At 42.1% G+C, this 15,834-nt stretch overlaps 1 protein-coding gene across 4 annotated transcripts in view; it reads right to left on the reverse strand.

The window, feature by feature from the left end:
- Palmd (palmdelphin) overlaps positions 1-15,532 on the reverse strand; it is a 49,053-nt gene extending 33,521 nt beyond the window's left edge. For 3 of the 4 annotated variants that reach the window (XR_008216355.1, XR_008216354.1, XM_052730708.1), the window contains exons 1-2: positions 14,906-15,531; positions 282-362 (exon numbers count right to left, since the gene is read on the reverse strand). Coding sequence is in view for 1 of the 4 variants with exons in the window: in XM_052730708.1 (XP_052586668.1) it covers positions 282-362; positions 14,906-14,950 (126 nt within the window). In the remaining 3 variants the exon portion in view is untranslated. Of the gene's footprint in view, positions 1-281; positions 363-14,905 lie in introns of all 4 variants that reach the window. The other variant, XR_008216356.1, reaches the window with a different exon arrangement.
- Between the last annotated feature and the right edge of the window lie 302 nt (positions 15,533-15,834).

A 15,834-nucleotide genomic window follows, 5' to 3' on the forward strand; every position in this document is an offset into this window, starting at 1 on the left:
GGCTGACTTCTCAAGGTTGCTGAGGAAGATTTGGAAACCCTGCATCCAATCATAGACGCAATAAAACTGTGTTCCCAACTTTCCTTCGGTTTGCCAAAAGGTATTAATCTCAGATGCAATTATCAGTGGCTTACTGGCCTCTTCTCAGGTGACTAGAATGGTGGTTGAGATAACCTGGGAAGCCTTTCTCTCCTAAAGCATCTTTATGGTGGTGGGCTTGGAAATGCTGTCAGGCTGTTTGAACACAAGACCGTTGAAAGGAAACGGAAGTCAGATGATACCTTTAGATGTTGGTGTTTCGATTTTTCCTCCTCTATTTTCAGACGCTTTTGTGAGATTTCTTCCTGGATTTTTCTTTTATCCTGAAATTAAAGAAAAGTTCAAGCAGAATTAATTTTAAAAGTTTACATAGGGGTGAGATCTGGAGGCTGTCATTGTCTGAAGGGATAGGCAGCGATACACTGTTGGCCTTGGGAAGAAGCCACCCTGGAAACTTGTGTGTTACAACAAAGGAGACAAAAGTTGGTGGTGTGTGTGTGTGTGTGTGTGTGTGTGTGTGTGTGTGTGTGTGTGGCAGTGACAAAAAATGTGTTTTAGCGGAGAGGAAAAGTTTCACTACCTTCTTTCTCTTCTCCCTGTTTTTCCCTTCACCATCAGGCTGGTGATATAGACTTAGGAGTGAAGTAATGGAAAAAAGGTGAGTTTTAAGGAGGGAGTTTTGAAACAGGCGGAAGGGGACTGCTCCTGGCACAGGCTGAAGACGTTGCTGGGTGAAAGGCCCACACATGTGGAAAACAGGAAAGACAGCCAGGGGCCGGATCCACGGAGAGTGAGGAAGCTGGAAAGTGGGGTGGCTTCCTCCTGGTGTCACACGCAAGACAATGAAGAAAGGGAGCTTAGAGGTTACTCTGTCACTCTCCGTCAGCTGAGGTGAACAATAACAATGCACGGCAAGATATATTTTCCACCAAATTTAAACCCAGTACCTCAGTGAATGAGTCAATGAACCAAGCGATCAAACAACCTTACAATCGATCCCAGAACAGAAGAGCAGCGTCGTTACTGCTGGTAGGTTCTGTTTTCTAGCAAACGGTAAACATGCTCAACAGGCAGCCTGGGTTTGGCTTCTGACTCTTCCATTTCTCTGTTCTATGTCATTAGAAAAAAATTCCATGGCTCCTCAAGGACCTAAACTGTGAAATGGGGAAACTGAAAGTCCCTACCTTGTAAGACGTGGACACAGGATAAACTAGTACCCGTGAAAGTTCTTAGGGCTCCAGAGGTGTCTGTTCAGTAAAATTCAATAAATAACTACGTAATATTAGTATTCATATAGAAAGCAACTGGCTCATGCTGACAGTGTTTCTATTTATCCAAAATGCCCTAGAGATGCACTGGCTGGAATCGATATATTTGGTTATCCAAGTTAAAAGAAAAAAAGTCTTATTTTCTCATTAAAAACCGAAAAAACACAAAAGCAAAAAACAAACACAACCAACCAACCAAACAAACAAAAAAATCTGAGGTGATATTATTCTCCATCTTATTCATGAGTTTGTCTTAAATCCACTTTCAAAACTGAAAATTCTCAGTGCATAAAATTTTGTTGCCAACAAAGGCACCTGGAAGAATCCGAGGCCAAGCCAGGGGCTGATGCAGAGGGGAGATTATGAAAGTATTTGGCCACGCTATTGGAAGTGCACGGCTTCCTGAGGTGATCCCTTTGAAGATTAAAAGTCTTCTTTTTTGATGTGTGAGTTCAGGTACATTGGTTGAAGAAAAACACGTTGTTCCCAGCTGTTGTGCTGGGCTTCCCTTTGTGCATAGGAAGAATACATGACTTTGCCAACATTGCTGTTGTAATTTTTATAAATAGTTCTTTGGGAAAAAACAACCAGGCAACAAACAAGCTTGGGTTTTTAGAATCACTTTTTAAAATTTTAGGTTCTTTTTTTTTTTTTTTTGGCAAGTGTGTGTGTGTGTGTGTGTGTGTGTGTGTGTGTGTGTGTGTATGTGATGCAATCTAGACATTGGTCACAAAATTCTGTAAACCTCTGTGAACCAATTCTCTATTGCTTGTGCAAGTATTTTGTTCAGTGCCTCAGAGACACTATTTCACTTAATAAGATGTCATAACAAAGACATCCCATAGTAATTTCTTTTTACAAAAGGGAAGATGAACGTTTAAGGAGATGAACTATTCAAATTCTCCTAACTACTAAGTGATAGACAGAGCCAAGATTGGAACCCAGACAACTTGAGATTGGCTTCTGCACTCTTAACCAAATCACTGTAGCATTTTCTTAAGTAGGAAATTCCTTAAGCAAGCTTTGTCCTCTGCATTCTGAAGTCCTGAGGTTCGGAGGCAGCTTCAGGACAGCCAGCCAGAAGTGAGACCCATCATTAGTGTAGTTCCCCCAGGGGTGATGCTCCCTATCCTTCTCCAGGAGTAGCTCACAGAGAGATGCACAGGATGTGTGACTCAGTGTCGGCCAAACCCAGCAATACCCCCCTAGTGTCGCTGGCTGCCAGTTTGTGTTGATTTTCTCTTGGGGTTAGTAATCAAACAGTGGAAGCTATGGGTTGAGGTTGGACTTCTAAAGTGTTTGGACAACACAGGGATTATGCAAGTGTTGCTTAGGAATACCAGTGTTTTGTCACTTGGAGGCAATGTGATGCCTCTCTCCCATCAGTCAAGGCAGGTGGGAAGGGAAGGTAATTTTATAATGTTATAGGCATGATCCTATTTTAAGATAGGAGTGGCTTTTTTTTCTTATAAGGCACTAATCAGCAGTAGATTGTTATTCCTTTACTAATTTGATAGTAATATATAAGCATTACTGAAATACTCTGGGAATAATTTAGTTTCAATATTGCCAACTTTAAGTTTTATAGCGCTCTACTGCTACTGTTCCAGAGGCTACCAGCCAGTTAAACCCTCTGCAACCTAGTATGAAACAAATGGATGTGAAATGTTACCTGCTTCCCCCAATTTCCCAAGCAGGAGACTTGGCATGCCGAGCATTTGTTATTGTGACTATTCTGAGTGACTTTTTTTTTTTTTTTTTTTTTTTTTTGGTTTTTCGAGACAGGGTTTCTCTGTGTAGCTTTGCGCCTTTCCTGGAACTCACTTGGTAGCCCAGGCTGGCCTCGAACTCACAGAGATCCGCCTGGCTCTGCCTCCCGAGTGCTGGGATTAAAGGCGTGCGCCACCACCGCCCGGCTCTGAGTGACTTTTATTGCTGATGACTTCATCAATGTACAATTAGACTTCTAGCTCTATTAGATTTTTGCTCAGTGATCAACTGCCTGGGTTTTTGGCTGCTTTACTGAGCTTATTTCAGCCGTTGAAAGCCACAAATTTCAACTCTATAAAAGACTACCTTTTATTTTGAAAATTAATCTATTCACTTTGTGCAAATGAAAGTCATGATGACCATGTAGTATACAATGACATTGCCCCATCTCATACTTCACGAAAGTAAGCACAATACTTAAGAGCGTATTGTGGAGATGTTGATTAATTATTGATCAGCAATATTCATATATGATTGATTCTTCCAAGCAGGATTTATATTGTTATTTATTATTAATTTATCCAGTACTTAGATACTTATGTACAAATGTGATATTCACATCAATAGTAGTTTTACAGTGTTTCAAAAATACTGAGGTTCTGGTAAGATGTTTCAGTGGATAAAAGCATTTGGTGTGCAACCTGATGACCTGAGTTTGATCTCCAGAACTCACATTTAAAAGAAACCTAGGCAGGGTGCATGACTTTAATACCAGCACTCAGGATGCAGAGGCAGGCAGATCTCCGTGCATTTGAGGCCAGCCTGTTCTACATAGTGAGTTCCAGGACAGCCAGGGTTACACAGAGAAACCCTGTCTAAAAAAAAAAAAAGAAAAAGAAAAGAAAAAGAAAAACAAAATAAACAACAAACAAACAAAAAAACCCTACAAAAAAACTACCAGGTCAGATATAATGGCACATGTCATTAATCCTCATATTTGGGAGGCAGAGGCAGGCTGATCTCTGTGAGTTTGAGCACAGCTTGGTCAGCACAGTGCATTGCTTGGTAGCAAGGGCTATAGAGTGAGACTCTTGTCTGTAAAAAAGCAAAACAAAACAAAACAAAAAAACCCAAAAAGCAGACATGGTTGCACTCATTTGTAATTCCATCACTCCTCGGGTGAGATGGGGACAGAGACAGGCAGAGACAGGGGGGACCCTCACCTTAACAAACTGGAAGGAGATAACTGACTCCTGAAAATAGTCCTCTGACCTCCACAAGTGCATGGTGGCATGCATGTGCCTGCTTTCACACATACACATCACACACATATTATAATAAATACATATATGCTTCTGAAGTAGATACTATTTCTAAGATGCTTACATTCTCATGAAGACGAAAAATAATTTCTGCAAGACAGGACAGTCTGAGAAACATAGTGACAGTCATTGCTTAGGCAAAAGAAAGGTCCTGCGAGGTTGAGGAGAGACAGGGAGAGGTTGCTGCTAGCTGACATTATTAGGAGAGGCTCAGGACAGCATTTGAGTGGTGAGGTGGGTGGTGGTTGGAGACTAGAGAACGGTTGGGAGAAAGGGCACTCAAGTCAGAGGTTCAGTGTGACCCAGAGACTGAAACGGGAGCCCTGGACATTATTTGGAACAGCAAATATGGAATCTAAATTGTTAGATAGAGTAGCATGCAAAAAACTAGGAATAACAGGAAAAAGACAGATTGCTAATGGAGACTCTGGAATTACCACGAGGAGAGGCTTGGAATTTATTTACCTTTGAGATAGTAAACAATGAGAAGTTTTCAGAGAGAAAAGAACAGTTAAAATCCTGGTTTTAGAAGTTGAACATGGCCTCATGGTGTAGTGAGGGAGAAGCTGAAGGAGAACCCTGGTTAGACTATTGCAACAATACACAAGGCCGTGAGTGTTTGGTCTGAAGAAGCAGAATGAATGGGTTCTGAGAAACATGGAGGAGGGGGAGGCAAAGATCACGTGGGATACAGCGCTAAGTAGCAGAGAAGAGCATATCATTCACAGAAACAGGACATTCAGGAGAAGGCTAGAAGACTCTGGAACTCATACTGAGTTGGAGATGCCTTTGGAACCACTTGGTGGAGCTAGGTGTTAGATGCTTGGAATAAGGATGGAGGGAGATGAAAAGAAGATTCTGAGCTGGAGATAAAGATTGGGACATTTGGAAGGGATGGATGAGACATGCTGGAGAACTTTTTTTGTTTTTTGTTTGTTTTTTAAATAAAAAGAGAAAAAAGGCCGAGGAAGATCCTTCACAAAGCACTTAGGCCTCAGGAGTTTCACGTAGACGTTTATTTTAGATTCAGTCAGATATTATTTATAACGAGATATGATGAATTGGGCCACATGACTAAAAGAAGCAACTGGAAGATAAACAGATTGCGAGAAGCAAGAGGTCATAACAATAACTGTGCTATGGTATTATAAGATAGAAGAGATTTATTGCTCACATGGTCCAGATACTTCACATGTAAGAGTTTACCTTAAGGAGTAAAGCAACTTGCTTAGTAAGCTTTTCTTAGTAAGGGAGAAGATCTCAGGAATTCTCAATCCTGGGCTCCATTCACTTTTCCCCGAAAGAAGGGAGCACGGATGGGAGCACTGATAGTGAAAGTAAAGGAAATCGAGGCATCCTGCGATCGCACTAGATCCTACCTGGATAGAAAGAGAGCATTGTGGGGTTTGGTTGGAAGAGGCAGGCTAGAGCGAGGGGAGGGTTTGATGAGTCAAATGGTTTCGGATCCATTCTGCGAGAAGCCGCGTAGCTTGTGACGTCATGACCAGTTCGCTGTTACTTCCATCCTTAGGATCTGAAGAACAGCAGCAGAAGTCGCTCATTTAAACACTACCAACATGTAGAGCGGGCTGAAGGTGTGTAAGGAGTGACAGCCCCGAGAGTGAGGCATGGGCGAACACACAGTTCTTGAAGACAAATTCTGACGCCGTGAAGAAGTTGACTAGATTTTAGTGAAAGTAGACGTCAAGAATTCTTGGAAAAAGTTACTTAAGAAATTCTCGAGGTGGGTGGAGGAATTGCACAGCGGCAGAGCCCTTGTCCAGCCTGCAGGAGGCCTTGCTCTTGGCGTTGGAAGCGAATTCTTGAAAAAAGGAACAAATATGTCAATGGGGAAGACAGATCATGAGACAAGGGTAGTTTGTGAATGGGAATGTCTAAACACGATGAAAAAAACCATCTCAGAAAGGAAGACAAGAAAAGCATGACACAAATAAAACAAGCCAGACGAAGTAGTTTTACTGTCTAACTGGGACCTTCCCAATGACCTCACACAACCAAAAATAAAGATAAGATGGTGACAGCCATTTTTAATAGTATAAATACTGCAAAAATTCAGGATGACATGAGGATGGAAAACACAGAGCAAGTGTGTGTGTGTGTGCGTGTGATGTGTGTGTGTGAATGATGCATTAAACTGATAACAAAATAATAGAGGTAGTAAGACGACTGAATATATACAGATATATTAACATGTATTATGATGACAGATAAAATGAGACTGTTCTACTCATATTTTGTTTTCACTTTTTAATGTAGGAGAAAAATCTTGTCCTGTCTTAGAAAGGGCAGGACATGCGTACCTAAGGAGAAGTTGATGCTTGAGAGGAAGTGGAACCTGTAACAGCTACACTAGGTTTCAGTCTCTGGTGGTTTTCATTTAGGAGGAAAGAAAAATTTATAAACACGACGGTAAAAATTATATGATGCAAACTCCTTGGAATCTTGGCCGAAGTGAAAGATATCAAAAGACATAAAATGGCAAATGTCCCAATTTTTGGAAGAGGTATAACTATGTATTATGAGTATTTGAAGACTGATAAATTTATTGACGATTCCCCGGCAACACTGTAGAATGAGTTGTATTTAGACAAGGGATGTTGTATGTAGATAGGAATGTCTGGGAGGCGGGGTTTGGGTCTGAAAATTAAAGACAGGGTGAGGATGTAGCTTAATGTTTCTATTTGCCTAGTATGTGTGTGGCCTCGGTTCATCCTCAGCACTCCAAAACAAAACAACGAACCCAAATATTTGAAGCTCACACCTCCCAGGCCCTGTGTGGTTTAGTTATTTCGAGATCCAGAGATGAGGATTATGACAGTCCAAATAATGGCTAACCCTGACGAAGTGTTAGTGTCAGGAAGCACTTAATGCACACAGACACGTTAATTTATTTAGTTTTCCTCAGATCTTTGTGAGGTTGGGACCATTTTCTTTCTATCATGTGAAAGAAACCGGGAACCAAGACACCTGGATCATAGGGATGCAGTATTTTGTGGTTTCTCCACGGCCTTACACAAAGCCTCATTATATGGTGTGGATATGCAATGTTCTTCATGGATTCCTGTGGTGATTGCTTAGTTTTCAGCTGGTGGTGCTAATGTGGGAGGTGGCGGGAGCTTAGGGAGGATTAGCTATAGGAAGCAGGCTGCTGGGGGTAGGGCCTGGGAAGACTGTCTCCTTCTCAGTCCTTTCCTCTCTTTCTTCTACCACATACCTCTGCCATCATGATGCTCTGCCCAAGGGCATGAGGCCAAGCAGTAGAAGACTGCACCCCTGAAACTCTGAGCTGTAATAAATCTTTCTTCCCTTCGTTGTCCTTTCAGGTATCACAGCAATGAGAAGAAATCAAATATACTTGTGGTGGTTTGAAAGAAAATGGCCCCCATAGGCTCATAGGGAGTGGCACTATTAGGAGGTGTAGCCTTGTTGGAGTAGGTGTGGCTTTGTTGGAGGAAGTGTGTCACTAGGGGGCAGGCCTTGAGGTCTCAAATGTTCAAGTCAGTTCACTTCCTGCTGCCTGCCTATCTGATGGCAGATAGATAGAACTCTCAGCTCCTCCTCCAGCACCGAGTCTGCCTGCAGGCTGCTATGCTTCCCGCCATGATGATAACGGATTAAATCTCCGAAACTGTAAGCCACCCCAGTTAAATGCTTTCCTTTACAAGAGTTGCCATGGTCATGGTGTCTCCTCACAGCAATAAAACCTTAACTAATACTGTGTTGTAAGTTTCTGCAAATGTTAACAGAAAGGTATATTAATTTGAAATTGACTGTTGTGCTTGTGTGCATGTACACGTGTGCACGTGCCTATGAAGGTCAGTGGCCAACCTTGAGAATCATTCCTCACATTTCACCCACCCTGCTTTTTGAGACAAGATCTCTCACTGGCTTAGAGCTGACCAGTCATGAGACCCCAGGATCTGCCTGTTTCTACCTTCCCAGGATTACAAGCACACCCTACCACAACAGAGCTTTTATAATGTGGGTTCTGAGGGTTAAAATCAAAAATGTCTACTCAGCAAGAACCAACTAACTGAGCTACCTCCTTGAAATCAACTCTCTTGGTATTTTTAAAAGCAGTGCTCTGTAAGGAGACAGATAGAAATCCGAGACTAAATGCAACAGACATATAAAAGAAGCCATCCAGATAACTTTCTGTATCAAGTTTTCAAGGATGAAGTAAGCATGGACTGGGATTTTACTATTAAAAATGTTTTCAGGAAACTTGAAAGCTCATTAAGTGAAACTGTGTGGCCTCATTGGCTAGAGCCAAGGTGGATGAATAGGAGAAACAAACCCAGAGAGTCGTTCTCGCATGGAAGAGCATCCAGAGCCACCACACATCAGAAGTTCTGGATATGCAGCAACTGAAATGAATAAAGAGGATGAGAACATGGAGAAAGAAACTACTGATTTCTGGATCCTGTGATGATCTCTACATGTAGTTAAGGAGCACCTTAATTTCTTTCTTTCTTTCTTTCTTTTTTTTTTTTTGTTTGCAGCGTCAAAGTTTGATTTTGTTTTCTCTTCTTACAAAATGAAGTCTGTGTGTTGCTGTGTCTTGCTGCTTAGCTTTGCACCTTTCCTGAAACTCACTCTGTAGCCCAGGCTGGCCTTGAACTCACAGAGATCCTCCTGCCTCTGCCTCCTGAGTGCTGGGATTAAAGGTGTGCGCCACCACCACCCGGCAATTTCTTTTATTTTAAAAATAACATAGGTTGATTTTTATTTTATTTGTATTTATGTTTATTTTTGTATCTTTAAAAAATGTGTGTGGGTGTTTTGCTTGCATGTATGTCTGTGTATCATGTGTGTAGAGCCTGCAGGGGCTAGAAGAGGGCATTGGATCCCCTGGAAAGGGGGTTCAAGATGGTTGTGAGTCACCATGTGGATGCTGGGAATCTAACCCAGGTCCTCTGGAAGATCAGCCAGTGCTCTTAAATGCTGAGCCTTCTCTCCAGCTCCAGTACCTTGATTTTTATTTCAGCCATGGCAGTAGGGCTTTGGATTGTCACTACTCCTTACAGAATAAGTTCAAAAGTTCCACTTTTGTCAACATCATTTCACTCTGCAAATCTCTCCTCTTTTCCTAACCTTACAGGACACTCTAACAGTTCAGGCTCTGTTCTTTCATTTCTGTCTAACCTTGTTTAGTCTAATGAAGAGTGACAATGAAAATATGGACAATTAACAAGCACAAACAAGTCTCTGAATTATTAAGAGGCTATGGTAAAATTGGCTTGGTTTTCAGTTGAAAAAAAAATCTATTAGTGGGCCACATGATCATCAGCTCACTCCTTCTGCTTCACAGCCTGATTGTATTTGCTCACTCATTAACTTATTATTATTTATTATTATTATTATTATTATTGTGTATCAGCTAATGTTGAGCTCATTGCTGGGGTAACTGAAAGATGCAAAGATATCCTGGCTTTCATAAATCCCGGCAGGAGGGAGATGAGTGATGGCTGGGAGATGGGAGGAGGTAATGGAGGCTGGAACAGTGTACACTCTGAGAGTTGACTTGGAGTCCTTCAAACCCTCGGAAAACAGTGCCAAGTGCTTCTGAAATGGCAGCAGAGTCTCTTTGCCCACTTCTAGTCATAGCAGACTGAGGAAGGTGGGCGGTGACTACAGGGGTAGAGGAATAATCCGTGTTGGAAAATGGGGTCAGTAGAATCCACCAAGGATACTTCTTGCCCCACGGGGATGCACATGATGAGTATGCTTTGAGACTTAGAGATGGGAAAGTGGAAATTCTGTTTCAATAATAGCATTGAAGTAGGCAACATTTGTTTAGACTGTAGTTAAACATTGAGACTAGAGTTTGTTTGGATCATAGTTTTCTAAAGAAGCATATTTTATTTTAGATCATCCAGTGAGGTCCAGAAAATTCTGTCAGTAGAGGATCTAGCAGAGCAACTTTATCACTCAGCAGCACATTGGAAAAACCTTCCCACTATCAAAAAGAAGTTTCCTTAATGAGCTATCAAAATTATTGTACCTCATCACATGACCTCCTTTATGGGTGGGCTGTTATGTTTGGCAAAGAAACATGGCCTGGCACATTTGTTTGAAGAAACCTCTCCTTCTCTGGAAGAAACATGTAATCTTGGTACAGCATGGTGGAAAACGGCAGAGCTTCATTGTTTGAGCATTCTGGCACAGGGTCTCTTTAGGCCAAGTGACCTGTGAAGTCACAAGAGCCAGTGTGCTGAGAAAGGGCCAGCTCTGATTCTAATATTTTGGTGGTATTACCTTGACATCTCAAATATTGGGTCCTTCTTGCATTTTGGTTATGTGCTGGTACCCTCACATTTTAACAGGACGTCCTGCTTCTGGGTGATCAGTTACTTTACTGACTGTTAGATGATCCCAAATATTGACAGAGACAGAGTGGGAGTGCCCAGGGATAGGGATTGTGAACTGAAGAGCTATCGAGAATTAGTATTATGTTATGATTTTAATATGCTTTCTTAAAATGGGGGAGATTTCCTCGGCTTTATGCAAGAACTTCTTGCCTCCTAAATTCCTTTAGGTCAAGAAAATATTCACTGGGAGTGGAAAGAAATAGGGAGTGGACCCGGGGAAATGTGAGAGAGCCTTAGTATTTTGCGTCATGGGCAGCTTTGGCCTGCAAATCTGGCTCCGTTGCTCAGCTTGCAATGTCAGAACTTTCTGTGGGCCCTTGCCAAACAGAGGGAGGCCTGGGCAGGTGCTTTGGCTTCTGATTCCTACTGTGGCTCAACTTTTGAGAGAGCCTACCTCCTTCATGTCTGTGCCCAGGTGTTAACCCTTTTGGGAGGCCCACCCTCCCAAATCACTCCACTCCATCACTCCACTCACAACTGCAGCCCTTTCCCACCTTCACACCTGATGCCCTCAATTTCTCCTCATAAAACTTTCAAATTAGATGCAAAAGACTCAATAGATGATCAGCCTTTGAATGAAGGTGTGAATGAGTTGATAGGCACATCCATAACCATCAAAGTTAAGCCTTTCAGCGAGAATAAATGTACCAGCTAACTCATTACCTCTCATCTCCTAATTGGGTCTGTTCTCTGCAAATTGACATTAGTTCTCAGAATTCATCAGAACATTGTCCAGAAATACCCTGTGTTCCCAAGTCTATAATCTCCAGATGTGTAAGATCCAGTATTTCCATTTGAGTAGGGCAATGTTAGGTGCTGTGTTTTCTAACATTCCCAGAGGAAATAAGATGCAGCAGCATATTCCCCATGGAAGGACAAGTAGACTGACTGGATTTTACTCATCTGAGGGGGATCTCTCTGTTCTCTAGGAACCCATCTGGGATTTTTTTCTGTTCTTCACTTTGAACTGTGTTTACTTCCAGGGAGTAGCTTGTAGAGATCTTGTTGTCGTCAGTGTGACATGCCATCCTGCACATTCCTCAAAGTACTAGAGAAACTGGTATCCCCATTTCCAGTAACACTAAATATCAATTTCAAGTTGAGTGCATTGGCTCACACCTTTAAACCCAGCACTTTGGAGGCTGAAGCAGGCAGATCTCTGTGAGTTCAAGGCCAGCCTAGTCCACATGGTGAGTTCCAAGCTACCTGGGGCTACATAGTGGGACCTCATTTTTTAAAAAAAAGGAATTAAAAGTCTATGTCAACAGCTCTTTGTCTGTATAAAAAAAATCAGTTATTTGTTAAATGTGTACTGACTTGAAAATAGCCTCAAGAAACTTTTGGGGTTCAAAGTATAATATTTAGTCAGTGTAAAGTTGCCCTGTTTTCAAATTACAGTTGGAAATGGAACTTGTTGATTAACGAGTATTTTGGTCATCAATTTAGCAAATGAAGAATTGCTACAGGGTGGAGCATTGAAGGCAGAATGTGAGGGTAACTAAATAAGAGATTCTGTTTCGAGCATCCAGACTGAAAGGCCTGCCTTTCAATGACTCTTTCCGAGTACTTTCATAATTCGGCCTTCATTGTTTTTAAATCTTTGAGAAAATTTACGAATAATCTTAAAATTAAATTTACTGGTATGAGAAATGAATGGCATCATCACAGGGTTAAAATATTTTTAAAGCAATATTGTCACTTCGTTCAGCCAAATTATATGCAGATGAACTTTTTTTCAATTATTCACAGTAAGAAGAATGCCTTTTTAGTCACTTGAAACCCTGTGGAGTAAGTATAATAATGAAGTTTATTTTATTTATTGCTAGGAGTTAGAGGATCATAATTTAATAAAAAAAATCAAACTACTTTGCAGCGTCAAAGTTTGATTTTGTTTTCTCTTCTTACAAAATGAAGTCTGTGTGTTGCTGTGTCTTGCTGCTTAGGAAAGTGCTTCTGATGCAGTCATTGAAGTATATAAAAATATATTTCAGTCTAGGAGAATGGTTAAATGATGATCTCTGAGTTTCAGTCTGGATCAGGGCCCCATAATTTTAATGCCTTTCAGAAATGAGATAATTCTTGAAAGTTCCCTGTGTAACTGTGTGTTTTCTTTTCCTAGGTAGAAAGAATAGCTGGGGCGGCTTCCTGGGCAAGGCCAGGGTGGAGAAAGCTGGCATTTCCCAGGGTGCCCAGGGGGAGGGCAGTTATGCTGTCTCCATGGACACAGCAGTGCTTCATTTCCCCTCTAGGTGGTGACAAATGGGACCGAGCCCTGTGCGGTGGAGGCTAATGGAAATTCGCTCCTATAAACTTTGGCCAGTTTTTGCCCTACAGGCTTTAAGCAAGAATTTTACTTTCAAGCTGAATTTTGTGACCTTACTTCAAAGACTTAATTAACTCTAATGGGATGTGTTTAGGCTCACAGGACCATTAAAAAAAAGTTTTATTATTTTTAATAATAAAAATAGCTCTATATTCAGGAATTAACCCTCTCAATTCCTTTTTAAGGCATTTTGACCTGCCTTCTATCTCTGTTTTGCATGTGAACCCTCTGAAAATTCCTAGGCCCTCTGAATAACTGTATGCGGCCATCTGTTTGGACCATGGACTACTTCACCAAATGGTCTAAGCTACAAACCATACGTAACAAGACTTTAAAACGAGACGTTCCCCACTTCAACAGCAGAAGCACAGAAGAAGTGTGCTTCATTGAGTCTTGGTTTCATCTGGTTATTTAGGAGTTGGAATTTTGGGGGTGGGTGGGTGGGGGGGAGAGCAGCCTAGTTCTGAACAACCCGGTTCAGTGAAGTAACCTTCAGACAACAGCTGTAATGTAAAAAGGCCATGCCAAGAACAACAGAGTTCAGTGGAGTTCCTGTCCCTTCAAGGGGGACAGCTGAGGCTGGGGCTGGATTTTACAATACAACCAAACTAACAAAAAGCCAGCCCAAGGCTTTTTGGTGAAAGAAAAAATACAGTGATTAGAACTCAGAAATTAAAAAGTACTCTCTATAAAAAAGCGCCCAAGCTTATCTGTGGACTCTTGGCTTCTTTTCACTGGTGGAGAAAATATTTTTATTTATTCAATACTTTCTGGGTAGGAAAAAAAACCCACTGCCTTCACCTAGTAAAAAAAAAAATCCTAAATTAGAATTAGCTTAATTAAGATGAGAATTTGACGAGCAAGGAGGAATGACCTCATGCCTTCCATGATTCAGTATCAGTTTTGAAAAAGTATTTACTTCTTTTTGACAGTCACTTTTCAGGGGCAGAAAATGTGACACACAGGAGTGTGGATTTGCAAAGCTGCTTTTCCTCCAAAGTGCCACCCCAAGTTACAGCTAATGATGATAGATGACTGGGCCGGGATTTCCAGGTTATTGCCAGATACAACACTTGGGAAGCAAAAGAAAAAGAATGGTATCATTTAAGAAAAGTAATTCTTTCCTTGCTTTGACTCTTTCCCAGAATAAACATAAAATGTGCTACTTTTCTTCCTGGCATTAGGGAAATATTTTCCAATCCATCTCATGCATGGCATTCCTTTATCGAGATCCTATCCGGGCTATGTCTACTCTGGAAACTGATCTCTGAGAATTATTCTCGTGCGTGGCTTCCCGAGTTTTCTCCCGTTTAACACTTCGCTTGAGTATATGCCAAGCTTTGCTTTAATTCGGTTAGGTTTTCTGGCATATACTATGACACTAAGAATAAAAAAAGTTTCAGATTTTCTTCCTTTTGGGATCCTCCTTTAAAAAAAAATTAACTTTTGGGGGCTATATTCACTGCTTTAAAATGTTTCATGATTGGGTGGCTATTAAAAATTTTTGTCAGCGAGAAGGAACTTGAAGGAAAAAAACCACATTTCTAATATTACCCAGAAGGTGAGTGAGACTTTACAAAGTACTTAAAAACAAAACCAAAAAAACTCTTGACGGCTGTTTAAAATGCAAACACCATTTATAAAATCCAGAAACATTTTCCTTGATCTCAGGTTCTGAAGCCCCCGTGTCACAGCGGGTCCCAAGGGTTAAGAGAAACAGACTGGAGTCCATGAAGGCTGACAGTTCTGTTTTTCCACCTGTGACGACTGACTGGGAGACAAGGACAGCTAGCCACGGTGCCGCTCATCTAAGCGGCCACCTTAATGACTGAAAACTCTGCGCAGACTTACTGTGATGGCCTGGAGTCTTCCCTTCACCAGCTCAGCTTCTTCCATTCTAGAAGTCAAGGACAGGCAGACGCCGAAGGAAGTCCCAAGCTACCATAAATCAAGGTGCCTCCTTGGGGAGCGGAGCTAGAGGTGACAGAAGAGACACGGAGAGAAATCTGCTCTTTGCACCCGGGAGAGAGGAAGAGAATCCCGGCTTGTCAGGAGCGCCTCTGAGCCGAGGCACAGATGAGGCCAGACAGACACATGTAATGAGGGTGTGCTGGGGAGGCAGACGCTGAGGCTGCTGGCACCAGTTGACTGACAAGTTTGAACGGCAGCCGCACAAGCCCTTTTCCTTCAGGGGCTGCCAGCTCTTTGTTGTTCTGTGCACGGTTAGCGAGGCACATTTTCTTATTAACTGTTCCTTCTCCAAGTCATTATTTTCCAGGAGCGGCACAGGGAACTGCCCTGCGTGCGTGCGTGTGCGTGTGTGTGTGTGTGTGCCTGCGGAGTGTCAGGCCAGCCAGGGTTCCCGCAGCAGCAGCACACCCTGGGTGTTGTGAGCCTGTGTGCTTAAGGTTACCTCACTTAGTGGACCTCAGTCTGGCCGCAGAGCTTACACACACACACACACACACACACACACACACACACACACACACACTCACACACACACACACAGAGACAGAGACAGGGGCATAAGTGCTAAGTCATTTGTCTGTGTTCCTCCCCCTGCTTGGCTTTAGATAACAATGATGGCTCCTGTAGTTACCTAAGAACTCCTACAGTAGGATATTGACATTAATCTCCCCTCCCCTCCCAAAGTCCCACCTCCAACCTTCTGTCACAGACCTTGGAATCTTAGGTCTGGGGAAAAATCAAAGGTGTTAAGGCGCTGATACTAAAAAACTGACTCCCTGGAAGTTCTTGGTGCCATCCTGGGATGTCTG

Source organism: Peromyscus californicus, unplaced genomic scaffold, assembly GCF_007827085.1.
Source record: "Peromyscus californicus insignis strain IS unplaced genomic scaffold, ASM782708v3 Scaffold_9__1_contigs__length_137607984, whole genome shotgun sequence".
Taxonomy (NCBI): Eukaryota; Metazoa; Chordata; class Mammalia; order Rodentia; family Cricetidae; genus Peromyscus; species Peromyscus californicus.